The sequence below is a fragment of the Onychostoma macrolepis genome, chromosome 03 (genome assembly GCF_012432095.1).
Source record: "Onychostoma macrolepis isolate SWU-2019 chromosome 03, ASM1243209v1, whole genome shotgun sequence".
NCBI classification, from domain to species: Eukaryota; Metazoa; Chordata; class Actinopteri; order Cypriniformes; family Cyprinidae; genus Onychostoma; species Onychostoma macrolepis.
In genome coordinates, this window is record NC_081157.1 from 21,730,520 (window position 1) to 21,742,937 (window position 12,418).

The 12,418-nt window shown below is 37.5% G+C and overlaps 2 protein-coding genes and 1 non-coding gene across 3 annotated transcripts; 1 reads left to right on the plus strand and 2 right to left on the minus strand.

Moving 5' to 3' along the window:
• Positions 1 to 5,875: 5,875 nt before the first annotated feature.
• LOC131537526 (SUMO-conjugating enzyme UBC9-like) lies at positions 5,876 to 9,397 on the minus strand. Its single transcript, XM_058771046.1, has 7 exons — positions 8,481 to 9,397; positions 8,178 to 8,260; positions 7,970 to 8,053; positions 7,503 to 7,575; positions 7,229 to 7,338; positions 6,541 to 6,620; positions 5,876 to 6,432 (listed from the first exon to the last, which is right to left on the minus strand). Exons 2-7 carry the CDS (start codon positions 8,241 to 8,243, stop codon positions 6,369 to 6,371), a joined length of 477 nt encoding a protein of 158 aa, XP_058627029.1. The 5' UTR covers positions 8,244 to 8,260; positions 8,481 to 9,397; the 3' UTR covers positions 5,876 to 6,368.
• A 148-nt stretch (positions 9,398 to 9,545) lies between these two features.
• Positions 9,546 to 12,149, minus strand: mpst (mercaptopyruvate sulfurtransferase). The gene is made up of 2 exons (XM_058771042.1): positions 11,509 to 12,149; positions 9,546 to 9,912 (listed from the first exon to the last, which is right to left on the minus strand). The coding sequence occupies exons 1-2, from the start codon at positions 12,095 to 12,097 to the stop codon at positions 9,611 to 9,613; spliced, it is 891 nt and encodes a 296-aa protein (XP_058627025.1). The 5' UTR covers positions 12,098 to 12,149; the 3' UTR covers positions 9,546 to 9,610.
• Positions 12,150 to 12,328: 179 nt separating this feature from the next.
• On the plus strand, positions 12,329 to 12,400 carry trnac-gca (transfer RNA cysteine (anticodon GCA)). Its single transcript has one exon. It is a non-coding gene; the product is annotated as a tRNA-Cys (tRNA).
• The last annotated feature ends 18 nt before the right edge of the window (positions 12,401 to 12,418 follow it).

Consider the following 12,418-nt stretch of genomic DNA (forward strand, 5'->3'; position numbering starts at 1 on the left):
AAATGCATGATTTTTTTTTTTTTTTTTTATTGAATGGCAGACAGCACTAATGTTAACCTTTTATAGATGCTACTGTTGGTAATTAGTTAATTTTACTGCTGAATATGCATTTAAATTTACTTTCCAATTTTATAGGCCCCCCAGAAAAAGATCGCAACGGCCCCCCACCCCCTTTGCCCCCTTCAAATGTTAAATTCGATAATCCGGCCCTCAAATGAAGTTAATTGAATAGCCCTGGATTAGATCATGCAGGGATCATGTTTGTGAACAATCTTATTAGACAACCTATATACATTATCTCACAGAAGTGAGTACAAGAGTGAAAATGTCCGAATTGGGCCCAATTAGCCATTTTCTCTCCCCGGTGGCATGTGACTCATTAGTATTACAAGGTCTCAGGTGTGAATGGGGAGCAGGTGTGTTAAATTTGGTGTTATCGCTCTCACTCTCTCATACTGGTCACTGGAAGTTCAACATGGCACCTCATGGCAAAGAACTCTGAGGATCTGAAAAAAAAATAAAAATTATGCTCTACATAAAGATGGCGTAGGCTATAAGAACATTGCCAAGACCCTGAAACTGAGCTGCAGCACGGTGGCCAAGACCATACAGCAGTTTAACAGGACAGGTTCCACTCAGAACAGGCCTCGCCATGGTCGACCAAAGAAGTTGAGTGCACGTGCTCAGCGTCATATTCTGAGGTTGTGTTTGGGAAATAGACGTATGAGTGCTGCCAGCATTGCTGCAGAGGTTGAAGGGGTGGGGGGGTCAGCCTGTCAGTGCTCAGACCATACGCCGCACACTGCATCACATTGGTCTGCATGCCTGTCGTCCCAGAAGGAAGCCTCTTCTAAAGGTGATGCACAAGAAAGCCCGCAAACAGTTTGCTGAAGACAAGCAGACTAAGGACATGGATTACTGGAACCATGTCCTGTGGTCTGATGAGACCAAGATAAACATATTTGGTTCAGATGGTGTCAAGCCTGTGTTAGCGGCAACCAGGTGAGGAGTACAAAGACAAGTGTGCCTTGCCTTCCGTCAAGCATGGTGGTGGGAGTGTCATGGTCTGGGGCTGCATGAGTGCTGCCGGCACTGGGGAGCTACAGTTCATTGAGGGAACCATGAATGCCAACATGTACTGTGACATACTGAAGCAGAGCATGATCCCCTCCCTTCGGAGACTGGGCCGCAGGGCAGTATTCCAACATGATAACGACCCCAAACACACCTCCAAGACGACCAGTGCCTTGCTAAAGAAGCTGAGGGTAAAGGTGATGGACTGGCCAAGCATGTCTCCAGACCTAAACCCTATTGAGCATCTGTGGGGCATCCTCAAACAGAAGGTGGAGGAGCGCAAGGTCTCTAACATCCACCAGCTCCATGATGTCGTCATAGAGGAGTGGAAGAGGACTCCAGTGGCAACCTGTGAAGCTCTGGTGAACTCCATGACCAAGAGGGTTAAGGCAGTGCTGGAAAATCATGGTGGCCACACAAAATATTGACACTTTGGGCCAAATTTGGACATTTTCACTTAGGGGTGTACTCACTTTTATGGCCACCAGTTTAGACATTAATGGCTGTGTGTTGAGTTATTTTGAGGGGACAGCAAATTTACACTGTTATACAAGCTGTACACTCACTACTTTACATTGTAGCAAAGTGTCATTTCTTCAGTGTTGTCACATGAAAAGATATAATAAAATATTTACAAAAATGTGAGGGGTGAACTCACTTCTGTGAGATACTGTATGTATGTATACAGTGCTTAACCAATTTATTAGACCACCATCACCACTGTAAGGTTTGTGTAACAGCTGCCCTAACCTAACAGTATTGATGATTACCAAAATAATTTTTTATGTTTCTGTAATAGTTAATTCATTCTTATGAGTAAAATATCTCTGAAGCATATTCCCATTCATATTCACAATTTTGAGCACTATTATGAACATGAAATTATCCAGCCATGGCTTCCTGTTTCACAGAAATATAAATAGGAGGGAAAACAAAGCCCAAATTCCCTTAATCATCCATCACAATGAGAAAAACCAAAGAATATAGTTCTGATGTGCAGCAAAAGATAATTGAGCTTCACAAATTAGTGAAGTGGCTTTAAGAAAAGAGCTAGAGCAGTGAAAATTCCCATTTCCACCATCAGGGCAATAATTAAGAATTTCCAATCAACATAAAATGTTAAGAAACTGTCTGGAAGAGGACGTGTGTCTATATCGTCCTAATGCACGGTGAGAAGGAGAGTTTGAGTGGCTAAAGACTCTCCAAGGACCACACCTGGAGAACTGCAGAAAATAGTTGAGTCTCGGGGTCAGAAAACCTTTTTAAAAAATTGTCAAACAGCACCTACATCACCACATGTTGTTTGGGAGGGTTTCAAGGAATATTCTCCTCGCTCATCCAAAAACAAACTCCAGCATATTCAGTTCAAATGGGACTGGCTTCTATGATCAGATGAAACTAAAAAATGATCTTTTTAGCAGCAAACACTCAAGATGGGTTTGGTGAACACAGGAATAAAAAGTAACCCATGTGTACAATGAAATATACTGCTGTATTTTTTATGTTGTGGGCCTATATTTCTGCTGGAGGTCCTGGACATCTTTTTTAGACACGTGGCATCACTGATTCTATCAAATACCAACAGATAAAGAAATCAATAAGTGACTGACTCTGTTAGAAATCTTATAATGGGCCATGTTTGGATCTTCCAACAGTACAATAATCCAAGCACAAACCTCAAAAACAACACAAAAATGGGTCACTGAGCACAAAACCAAGCTTCTGCTGGCCATTCCAGTCCTCTGACCTGAACCCTGTAGAAAATGAGTGAACTGAAGAGAAGCACCACCAACATGGAGCTGGGAATCTAAAGGGTCTGGAGTGATTCTGGATGAAGGAATGGTCTCTGATCTCTTGTCAGGTGTTCTTTAACCTCATCAGGCATTATAAAACTTTCAATTTCAAAAACTATTGAATAAAAGGGTGCCGTTAATTGTGGCCAATGTGTATTAGAGAAAAACATTTATTTCATAATGATATTTCCCCCCATTTCAAATTCTTATTATCCAATGAAAGGTTAGATTTTTGTGAATTTTTAAAATAAAAGATCAAAAGGATTAACAATGCAGATTAATTTTCACAGCCTTCTTTGATCATATTTACCAAGGGTGCCGATATTTTTGGCCATGACTGTATGTATATATATATATATATATATATATATATATATATATATATACACACACACATATATACATATATATACATATACATACATATATACTGTATATATACACACATACATATACATATTAGGGTAAAACACGAAAAAATAGACCCAATTTGATAGCTCTTTTTCTTTTTCATCTTGGACAACACAGTCTTCACAGTCAAACACAGTCTTCAAAAGAATGTGACATACCTAGCAATGGGGTCAGCCCCGCCTCCTCACTAAGATCAAAGTTTGTCTTTTCCTCGCTCAGAGTTGCTCTCAGATTGGCCCTGAATCACTCTTAAGATAAGACTCCTAGTTCTATAATTTTTTAAGCTAAATTAGGAGCTCTCCAAGAAGCCATTCTTAGCAGCTTTAAGAATACGGGCCCAGATCTTCATTTAAGTCCTATAATGAGAAACAGATTAAACCAGTGTTCGAATTGAGGGGGGGGTCCCGGACCTCCCATAAGTATAAGGGTTTTTCAATAAAACTATAATACTTGAAACATTGAACTAGTGAAAATGAAAATTAAATGAAAAGATTCGATGGCCGTATTAAATTTAGACCTGCTCATGTTACATCGTATTTTATTTTTAAGCGTTTGTACAGCGTTGCTCATTATAACCAATCACACACGATTCTGTTGAGCTTAGGAATGCAGTGGCCAATCAGAGGCTTTCAGATTAGTCATCGCTGAATTTTGTTCAGACTGAAACTTGTGAATACCCACATCATAAGCAATAAAAGTGCAGACGTACGTACGATAAAAGTAAGAGATTCATTTATCATACAGATTATAAGAGGAGCTATGAGTGCTTAAACACTACTAGCTAGACTGACTGAGTGCATTCTTTCACTGCATGATTCAGTCTAATAAAATGCAGAATGCTCCAAAAATTCAAGATGGGGCAGAAAATATGTGTATTTATATAATTTCATCTAGTTAATCAATATCACACGAAGAGTATTATTAAAAAGATTTTATAATGGTAAAAAAAAGATTTTATAATGGTAAAAATGCCCATAAAGGGTAAAAATCACTTTAAACTTGTTTTTAAAATATAAATTTCTATCACTGCTGTGAAATGACCACGCAGAATATGAAGAATATCAAAAACTTTAGGAGTCAGCTGCCCACTGCAGTCCTGCAGCGCAACACACTCAGTAAAATGTCGTCTGTTATCGATAAAATCCCAGAAAATATCTATATATACCCAAAAGATATAATTTTTTGTCTATATTGCACACCCCTAAGATAGATATTTATTTCTTCTTTGCTGATTGTTTGCACATAATTCACTGATCATCGTAAAATACGCTTTTATCTTAGAATTAGGTTGGGGGGGGTCTGGTTAGGGGGACCCCCAAGAGCTTTGACACATTTCGAACACTGGATTAAACTATTCTCGAAAATGAAAAAAATGTATTTATAGCAGTGGTTTTCATCCTTTTTGAGTCAGCCCACAATGCAGAAAATTAAATAACAATAATAATAAATACATTTATATAATAAAACTTTTTTTTTTTATTGGGGCCACACTGATTTATAGAGAGTCATGAGAAATGAGAGAATAGGATTATAATCTTCAAGCCTACCTAAATCATCTGTTTTGTGCTCATGCCAGTGCTCTGGATCATGGAAAAATGCTGGGAGAGGATGATGAGCATACGAGTCCTTAACCAGCGATGACCACACAACTGGAGGCCCTTTAATAGTGGACAAATACAGTACAATATTTGTAATATACAGTTATGTAATATACTAAAAAGATTCAGTTTTTCTGTGTTATAGACACACCTGAGAAGACGTTTGCACGAAGGTAGTGGCCCATCATATTATAAGATCTGTGCTCATCTGTGCAGCCTGAGTCTGTATCGGAGTAGTGCGGAGCACAAAGCAGAGGAACCTGCGGGTAGTGCACCCTGCACACCTGACATGCACATAAATACACATTTGTGTGATGATACGAGTTGCATAGTAATCCTCATGCAACAGCATTTCAGTGCTCTAAAATGATCAATTTAACGATTAGTTTTGAACATTGGATTACACATAAGTTATTCAGTTCAGAACTGACCTGACTGCCGTCCTCTTCTCTGATTTGCTGATGGTATTCATCCTCTAATTTTCCTATCAGTAAACACAATTTATCAGCATGGTAACCAAAGTTAATGCAAATGATAGAGACAAATGATGCAAATTTCCAAGTAGGTGGGACTGAAACAGTTTGAATACATACATAGCACTTTAGTAATTTGATAAAACTGCTGAGGCTACATGAAAATATGCCAGGTTTGGTTTGCCATGATAAGTTTAGTTAGCCTTGACCTGCTGTTATAAGAGTCCTTAGGAATGTCAGCCAATGATATTTCCATAATATCAAAAAGAGACTGGACACATTTTCTGAAATCAAAGTGAAACAAGCCGAATTAAGACTGTAAGAGGAAGTTTGTACCTACCGACCGGCAGTTGGGCATGGGCGAAACTCTACCTGTGATATTAATAAATAATTGACTTCTACAGAGTATCAGTGGTTACAAATCGTGACCGCAAGATGAACATCGCACGAACATCATAACAGTTTAGCTTAAAAAAAACACATAAGATGACAGGTGAAAAAGGAAACTGTTATTAACATACTACATAAACAACAACGCTTTTAGCAACCACTTTATCTTTTTATTTCAAATTATACATACACTCAATACATATATTATGGCCACACTTATTTAATTAGTATAATGAAACAGTAAAAAAGTAAATAAAAGTAAATAATTTTATATATTTATACTATATATACACAGAAACCTTTACCATCTTTGCTCTGTGTAAAAGTTGTTTCTTAGCGACTGATCACCAACCATTTTCCTCATCAACTAAACAAAACAAGATTTCACTATCACTATATAAAACACTGGTCAGTGATCAGCAGCCAACATTAACTTGTCTTGGTTGCTTTCATCTTAGAATTGTTTTGCACCCATTCTCATTCAGTTCTGTGCTGAAGCCAGCTTGAACTAAATCTTTATTTCAACTCTCAACTGCAGTTTTGGGGTTTTTCATTGAGTGGTGAAGGATTCTGGAGCATCAGAATGGCATCGGTGCAGAATTTCTTTATTAGATTGTGCACGTGCCGCTCTATGTAGGAGCGAATCTCTTAGCTTGTGCCCTCACACGCTTTTCGTAGTCCATCCTGTTTTGACTTTGAGAGAATGAGCGAGAGAGATAAGATCAGTTTTGTAGGCATGGTATCTGATGAAATAGTAAAATCATATATAAAAGCGTGCAGGTGATATTTGGCTGCACTTACCAGTATATCGTATAGGCCTCTGCCTGCGCTGGGTCCTGAATGTTGGGCTCATTCAGGAGCTCCTGGATGCCCAACAATATCTACAGCCACAACAACATAGTGAGATACAAAAGCATACTGCTTAAAAGCTTTGTTCAAATGCCTAACCGTATGAGCAACTGTGATCTTTAGTGTTCCTATCATAATGGATAAAATGTACACATTCAAAGGTTTGTGGTCAGTAAGTTGTTTTTAGGAAATTAGTATTTTCATTCAGCAAGGATGCACTGAAATGATCAAAAGTGAAAGACATTTGTAATGTAACAAAAAAGTCTGCTGATATTCTGAAATTATCAAAGAATCCTAAAAAAATATATATATGATTTACGCAAAAATATTGTTTTCAACATTGATAATAAATGTTTCTGAAGCAGCAAATCAGCATATTAGATGATTTCTGAAAGATCATGGAGTAATGAAGCTGAAAATTCAGCTTTGCCATCACAGGAATAAATTACATTTTTAAATATATTCAAATAGAAAACAGTTATTTTAAATTGTTATAATATTTCACAATATTCCTGTTTTACCATATTTTTGATCAAATAAATGCAGCCTTGGCCAACATCAAAAACATTTTCAAAAAACTTTCTGACAGCAAACATTTGAACAGTAGCGTATAAGCACACACATTTGTGTTTTTGCATACTTGTTTGATGGTGATGGCTGGTCTCCAATCCTTCTCTTCCTCCAGTATGGACAGACACACTGTACCTGAAGGATAGACGTTCGGATGGAAGATTGGAGGCTCAAACTTGCCTGAGAAGAAAATGAACAAGTCAAACATACTGTTCAGCTTCTCAGTTTTTCAGTGTCTATATTAGGCACTAGTGAAGAGCTGTACAGGACATGTGTGTGTAAGTGTATTGACAATGATAAGCACTATATAGGGCTTAACATTTCTTGCAGAAGAGAAAACTCACACTTGGGTGGTGAAGATGGGTAATCATCCTTAAAGAGCATTCTCAGTTTGTACAATCCTCCCTCCCAAAGAGTCTACAGGACACCGAAAACACAGGTGTTAAAATCTGTCATTTAACATTATCCGGTTCACAGTTCAAATATATGATATGATATGCATCTATGAACTAATCCAAGAGAGCATGGATTTCCATTTGTCCACAGATGTTATATCAAAACATAAATTGCATAATTTACGCAAAAAAAAAAGTAATGGCAAGTATGCGTTCACAGAAAAAGAGACAGATAATAAAAATAAAATAAGTGAAAAGATTACATGCATGAGAAAAGTATGAGCGAATGCAAGTATAATGTTAAATACGTATAAGCATGAAAAATATACAGATTGAGACATTGTTCAGAGCTCTGTGTAACTTGATCTAAAACGTAAGTTCGAGAGGGGTGTAACATTGTTCAGAAGGATACTAACCCCCTTTTTTCCTGGTATTGCACATTCCCAATTCATGAGATTCATGGTGCCATCTGGGTTTTTGGTTGGTACAGCCACAAAACCCTTCAGAGAAACAACCAAAATACCATGGCTCAGAATAGTCATTTTGAATCGGAATTACAGACTGATTGAACAGTTTGCAAGTCTACACAAACATTTAACTGATGTGTATTTGTGTGTCCCTTACAAAAGGATGATCTTTCCTCCAGGCTTTGCGCTCCTGTGACAGTCTACTCAAAGCAATTCCAGACATGACTCAACAGCGCCACCCTGCGGACAGAAAACACACACACATACTCCATCAACCGTGTCGCTGGTGCGTCCGTAAAGACACAAATACACATTATAACAGGGTTTATATGATTATAACGTTATTAGATAGAACACACAAAGACTTAGGTGAACGACTTTTTGTGTTTTCAGCGCTAACGTACATCATGCCATCATTAGCATTATATGTCACTCGCTGTCAGTTGCTTCGCTGTCTTACCTTAAATAAATTATTAAAATGCCTTTCCAGCAAATCCAAAACTATTTCAGTGAAAAAAACGAACTCTAGAATAAAAACTGGAAACGTTAAAAAAAAAGAGCCAAACGTGCGATGAAAATACCTCGCGAGCCAAACTAGCGTTTGATCTTCAACCGTTTGATTATTAAAGCTAAGGTTATTAAAGATTATTAATTATTCGGAATCCAAGCGAATTTGCCCAGCTCGTCGTGTAATAGGCATAAAATTACATCCAAATTTGGTCTAAAACGTCGGGGAAATAGACAAACAACGTTTATCCATGAAGGCGATGGAATGGAGAGTAGCGTTTGTTTATTATTATTCTCAGGACCATCAGGCAATATCAGAGTCGACTATAGGCGTCCATCTGAAGCGGCCATTTTAAGTGTGGCATGTGTGGTGGACAAACAGAAACTTGACAATCTATGCGGAAGCTCTCTATATTTTAGAGATAATTTAACAGTGAGGGCAATATGAAAATGCCCCTCATGGGTGAAGGGCTTATTTTTATTGTTTTAAAAACTAGCACACAAGACATGAGCTGTTTGTTTACAGTGTTTTGTATTTATTAGATAAGCTCTGTAGTATAAAGAGAACAGGAACAACTGAGTTCAGTCACTAATTATATTTAGCTCATTTTCTAAACTTAAAATAGTAAAGATCAAATTTCTATTGCCTAAAAATTACATGTGGCATTATTGATGATTATTTTTTCCCTCATAAAGGCGGTGGTCTGCAATTACATTTAAATGCAAAATTATTCAATTATATTAATATAGAGATACCATTTTAACATCATATAATTACATTCTAGAGACTTATTCTGAAGTATTGTTTTCTTCTGTATTCTTTACATCTGATTTGAGTTATGAATTGGTAAAGGATAATAATCAAATAATAAACTTCTTGTAACTCTCTACCTAGATTTACAGAACTGTTATTTCAACCAGAAAAGGGGCTCTAATGCATATGCAATAGTAGCAGAATAGTGCAGTACTTAATAGCCATTTTATGCAATAATTTCTGATACAACTGAAACTCTTGTGATTCTATTAGTCATCAGTTCTTTATTCCAGTGTAGTACAGGCTATAGTACACCAAGAAACCATTCATCATGGCTGTTTTCCTTTTCCCTCAGAGATCACATGTTCAGGTGCAGCTTTAATGAACCACTCGGCCCATGCCCCGTCGTACAGACAGACCCCCGGGTGGCCGCACAAGTGAGCAGCGAGGGAGATGTGACAGGCTGTCACACCTGAGCCACAGGTGACCCAGAAGGGCTTCTGCATGTCGACTCCAGCCTGCTGGAAGAGCTTCCTGAGTTCCTCCACAGGAAGTTCTAGACCTGATGTTGAGTCCAGGAAGCTGGGAAAAGGCATGTTGATCGATCCAGGAATATGACCAGGCTCGATGTCTAAGATAAAGAGAAAGATACAGAAATAAGCTAATGGCACTTTTGCATTTTTGATAAAAAATTTTGTCTTACAGTGTGGTACATAAAATCTTCAGTGTGTTATATTCTATAGGAGTACTTCACTAATAACTTAGACGTCTATATGTGACCCTGGACCACAAAACCAGTCACAAGGGTCAATTTTTCAAAATTGAGATTTACACAGAATCTGAAAGCTGAATAAATAAGCTTTCCATTGATGTATGGTTTGTTAGGATCGGACAATATTTGGCCGAGATACAACTATTTGACAATCTGGAATCTGAGGGTGCAAAAAAATCTAAATATTGAGAAAATCGCCTTAAAGTTGTCCAAATGAAGTCCTTAGCAATGCATATTACTAATCAAAAGTTAAGTTTTTATGTATTTACGCTAGGAAATGTACAAAATATCTTCATGGAACATGATCTTTTCTTAATATACTAATGATTTTTGGCATAAAAGAGAAATCTATAATTTTGACCCATACAATGTATTGTTGGCTATTGCTACAAATATACCTCAGCGACTTAAGACTGATTTTGTGGTCCAGGGTCACAATTGAATGTGGTCACAAAATGCATGTATACTAATTATAAAAAGTATGTATGAAATGGCACTGTGTGACACTGCTGTCAGAGCTTATGTTAACTACCATCTATTTTATCACTGCAGAGAATTAAAAGGCTAGTTGAAAATGACTGTATGCAGTCCTCGCAAAGCATAAAAATGCATGCATTCACAGACCTAAGACGTTTACCTTAACTTTCTTAATGAAGTAGCAGGGTTATTATAGTTAACTAAAATTAAAGCCATAAAAACATTTTCATTACTTGAAATAAAATAAACAATAACTGAAATTTAAAAAAAAACAAAAAAAAAAAAACATTTTATTTTGGCAACATTTCTCATTTCCATTTAGTTTAACTTGAAGTACTAAAATATCTGAAACTAATAAATAAAATTAATACCAATGAAAAAAGATTAACAAAAACTTTGTAGGCATAAAAAAAAAAAATTATATAAATGACAAAAACACAAACATTAACACTTAAGCTAAATATAAAGTGAAACAGAAAAAAAATCTAAATTCAAAATACGAACATAATATAATAGTATATATATTATACTAAAATAACACTGCTAAATCAATATCGCATTCCACAGAGATATTGTGTAACAAAGAGATAAACCAACATATTCATTTGTAATACAAGACACCTGCTGTTATTGGTAACCTTTTCTTTTCTTTTTCCAGATATTCCATATGGTCACAAAAATGCATTTATAATAATTATACAAAAGTTAAAGAGTATTCAAAAGTGTTTTGGATGAAGTGGCACTGTCACTGTATGACTGTAGGCCTATACTGCAGAGAACTAAAAGGCTATCAGTAGTTAAAAATGACTTTTTGCACAAGGTGCAAAGTCTTTGCAAAAGAGTAAATGGGGTAACATGCATGAATACGTTCCCAGACATAATCTGCCTTAGCAATCATAACTAGTAGTCAATATTACACTGTTTTACAGAGAATTTGTGTAATAGGTAACGTTATGACAACTAACAATTCATACTCACTTTCCCTCGGCTCTGGTTCAACCCCACGAAATCTTCCATTGACTCTGGCGTCAACTAATTGAAATGCATTGGTTTTAATATTGTTCAAAACGTCTTCGTAAGTTTTGACCCAGGACTTGTTAAAGGTCGCCTTGAACTCGGCACGCTCTGGTTTACTATATTGCTCGGTCACTGCATGGCCCTCCTTTAACCAGTTCTTAAATCCACCGTCCAGAACCGACACCGAGTTGTGCCCGAACACCCTAAACATCCACCACACCCGAGGAGCAGCGAACGAGCCGAAGTCGCTGGTATCGTAAACGACGACATGAGTGTTGTTCCCTATTCCCAGATTATCGACATAGTCTGCGAACTCGCCCTCGGTAGGCAGCATGTGATCAAACTTGGAGGTTTTGTCACAGCACTCGTCGATGTCGAAAAACGAGGCTCCGGGAATGTGGGTTTCTTTAAACTCGGCCCTGGGGTTGCGTTTCAGTTTAGGTAGATACCAAGATACGTCTAATACCCGCAGATTTGGCCCCACTCGGTTGCTTTTGACAGCGTCCGCGAGCCACCGCGCTGCAACGAGAGCTCGCGCTTGAGCAGCCATGTCTCTCACTCTGGCGCTCAGCGGCAGTCGAGGTTGCAAATACCTGGCAACGAATCAAGAGCTCACATATTACATTGGCGTGATATTTTGTGCACTGGGAAAGGGGAAATATCAATAATTTGTTTCTAACTTTATTTAAATTAAAGATTTGCAATCATGTTTGTCTGTATTGTAGGTGCGACATACTGCAGTGATAATTATATCGTGCAGAAATCTTAGCTTGTACCGCAAGGGGGTATAGCTCAGTGGTAGAGCATTTGACTGCAGATCAAGAGGTCCCCGGTTCAAATCCGGGTGCCCCCTCTTTTGTTTTATAGGATC

Excerpts from the sequence above, each read along its gene's own strand:
- mpst (XM_058771042.1), bottom strand. The coding sequence starts at position 12,097 with ATGGCTGCTCAAGCGCGAGCTCTCGTTGCAGCGCGGTGGCTCGCGGAC. Across the intron at positions 9,913-11,508 it reads TGAACCAGAGCCGAGGGAAA|ACATCGAGCCTGGTCATATT; the intron begins GTGAGTATGAAT and ends TCTTTATCTTAG.
- LOC131537526 (XM_058771046.1), bottom strand. The coding sequence starts at position 8,243 with ATGTCTGGAATTGCTTTGAGTAGACTGTCACAGGAGCGCAAAGCCTGG. Across the intron at positions 7,339-7,502 it reads CCCATCTTCACCACCCAAGT|GCAAGTTTGAGCCTCCAATC; the intron begins GTGAGTTTTCTC and ends TTTTCTTCTCAG. Across the intron at positions 6,433-6,540 it reads GAGGCCTATACGATATACTG|TCAAAACAGGATGGACTACG; the intron begins GTAAGTGCAGCC and ends ATTCTCTCAAAG.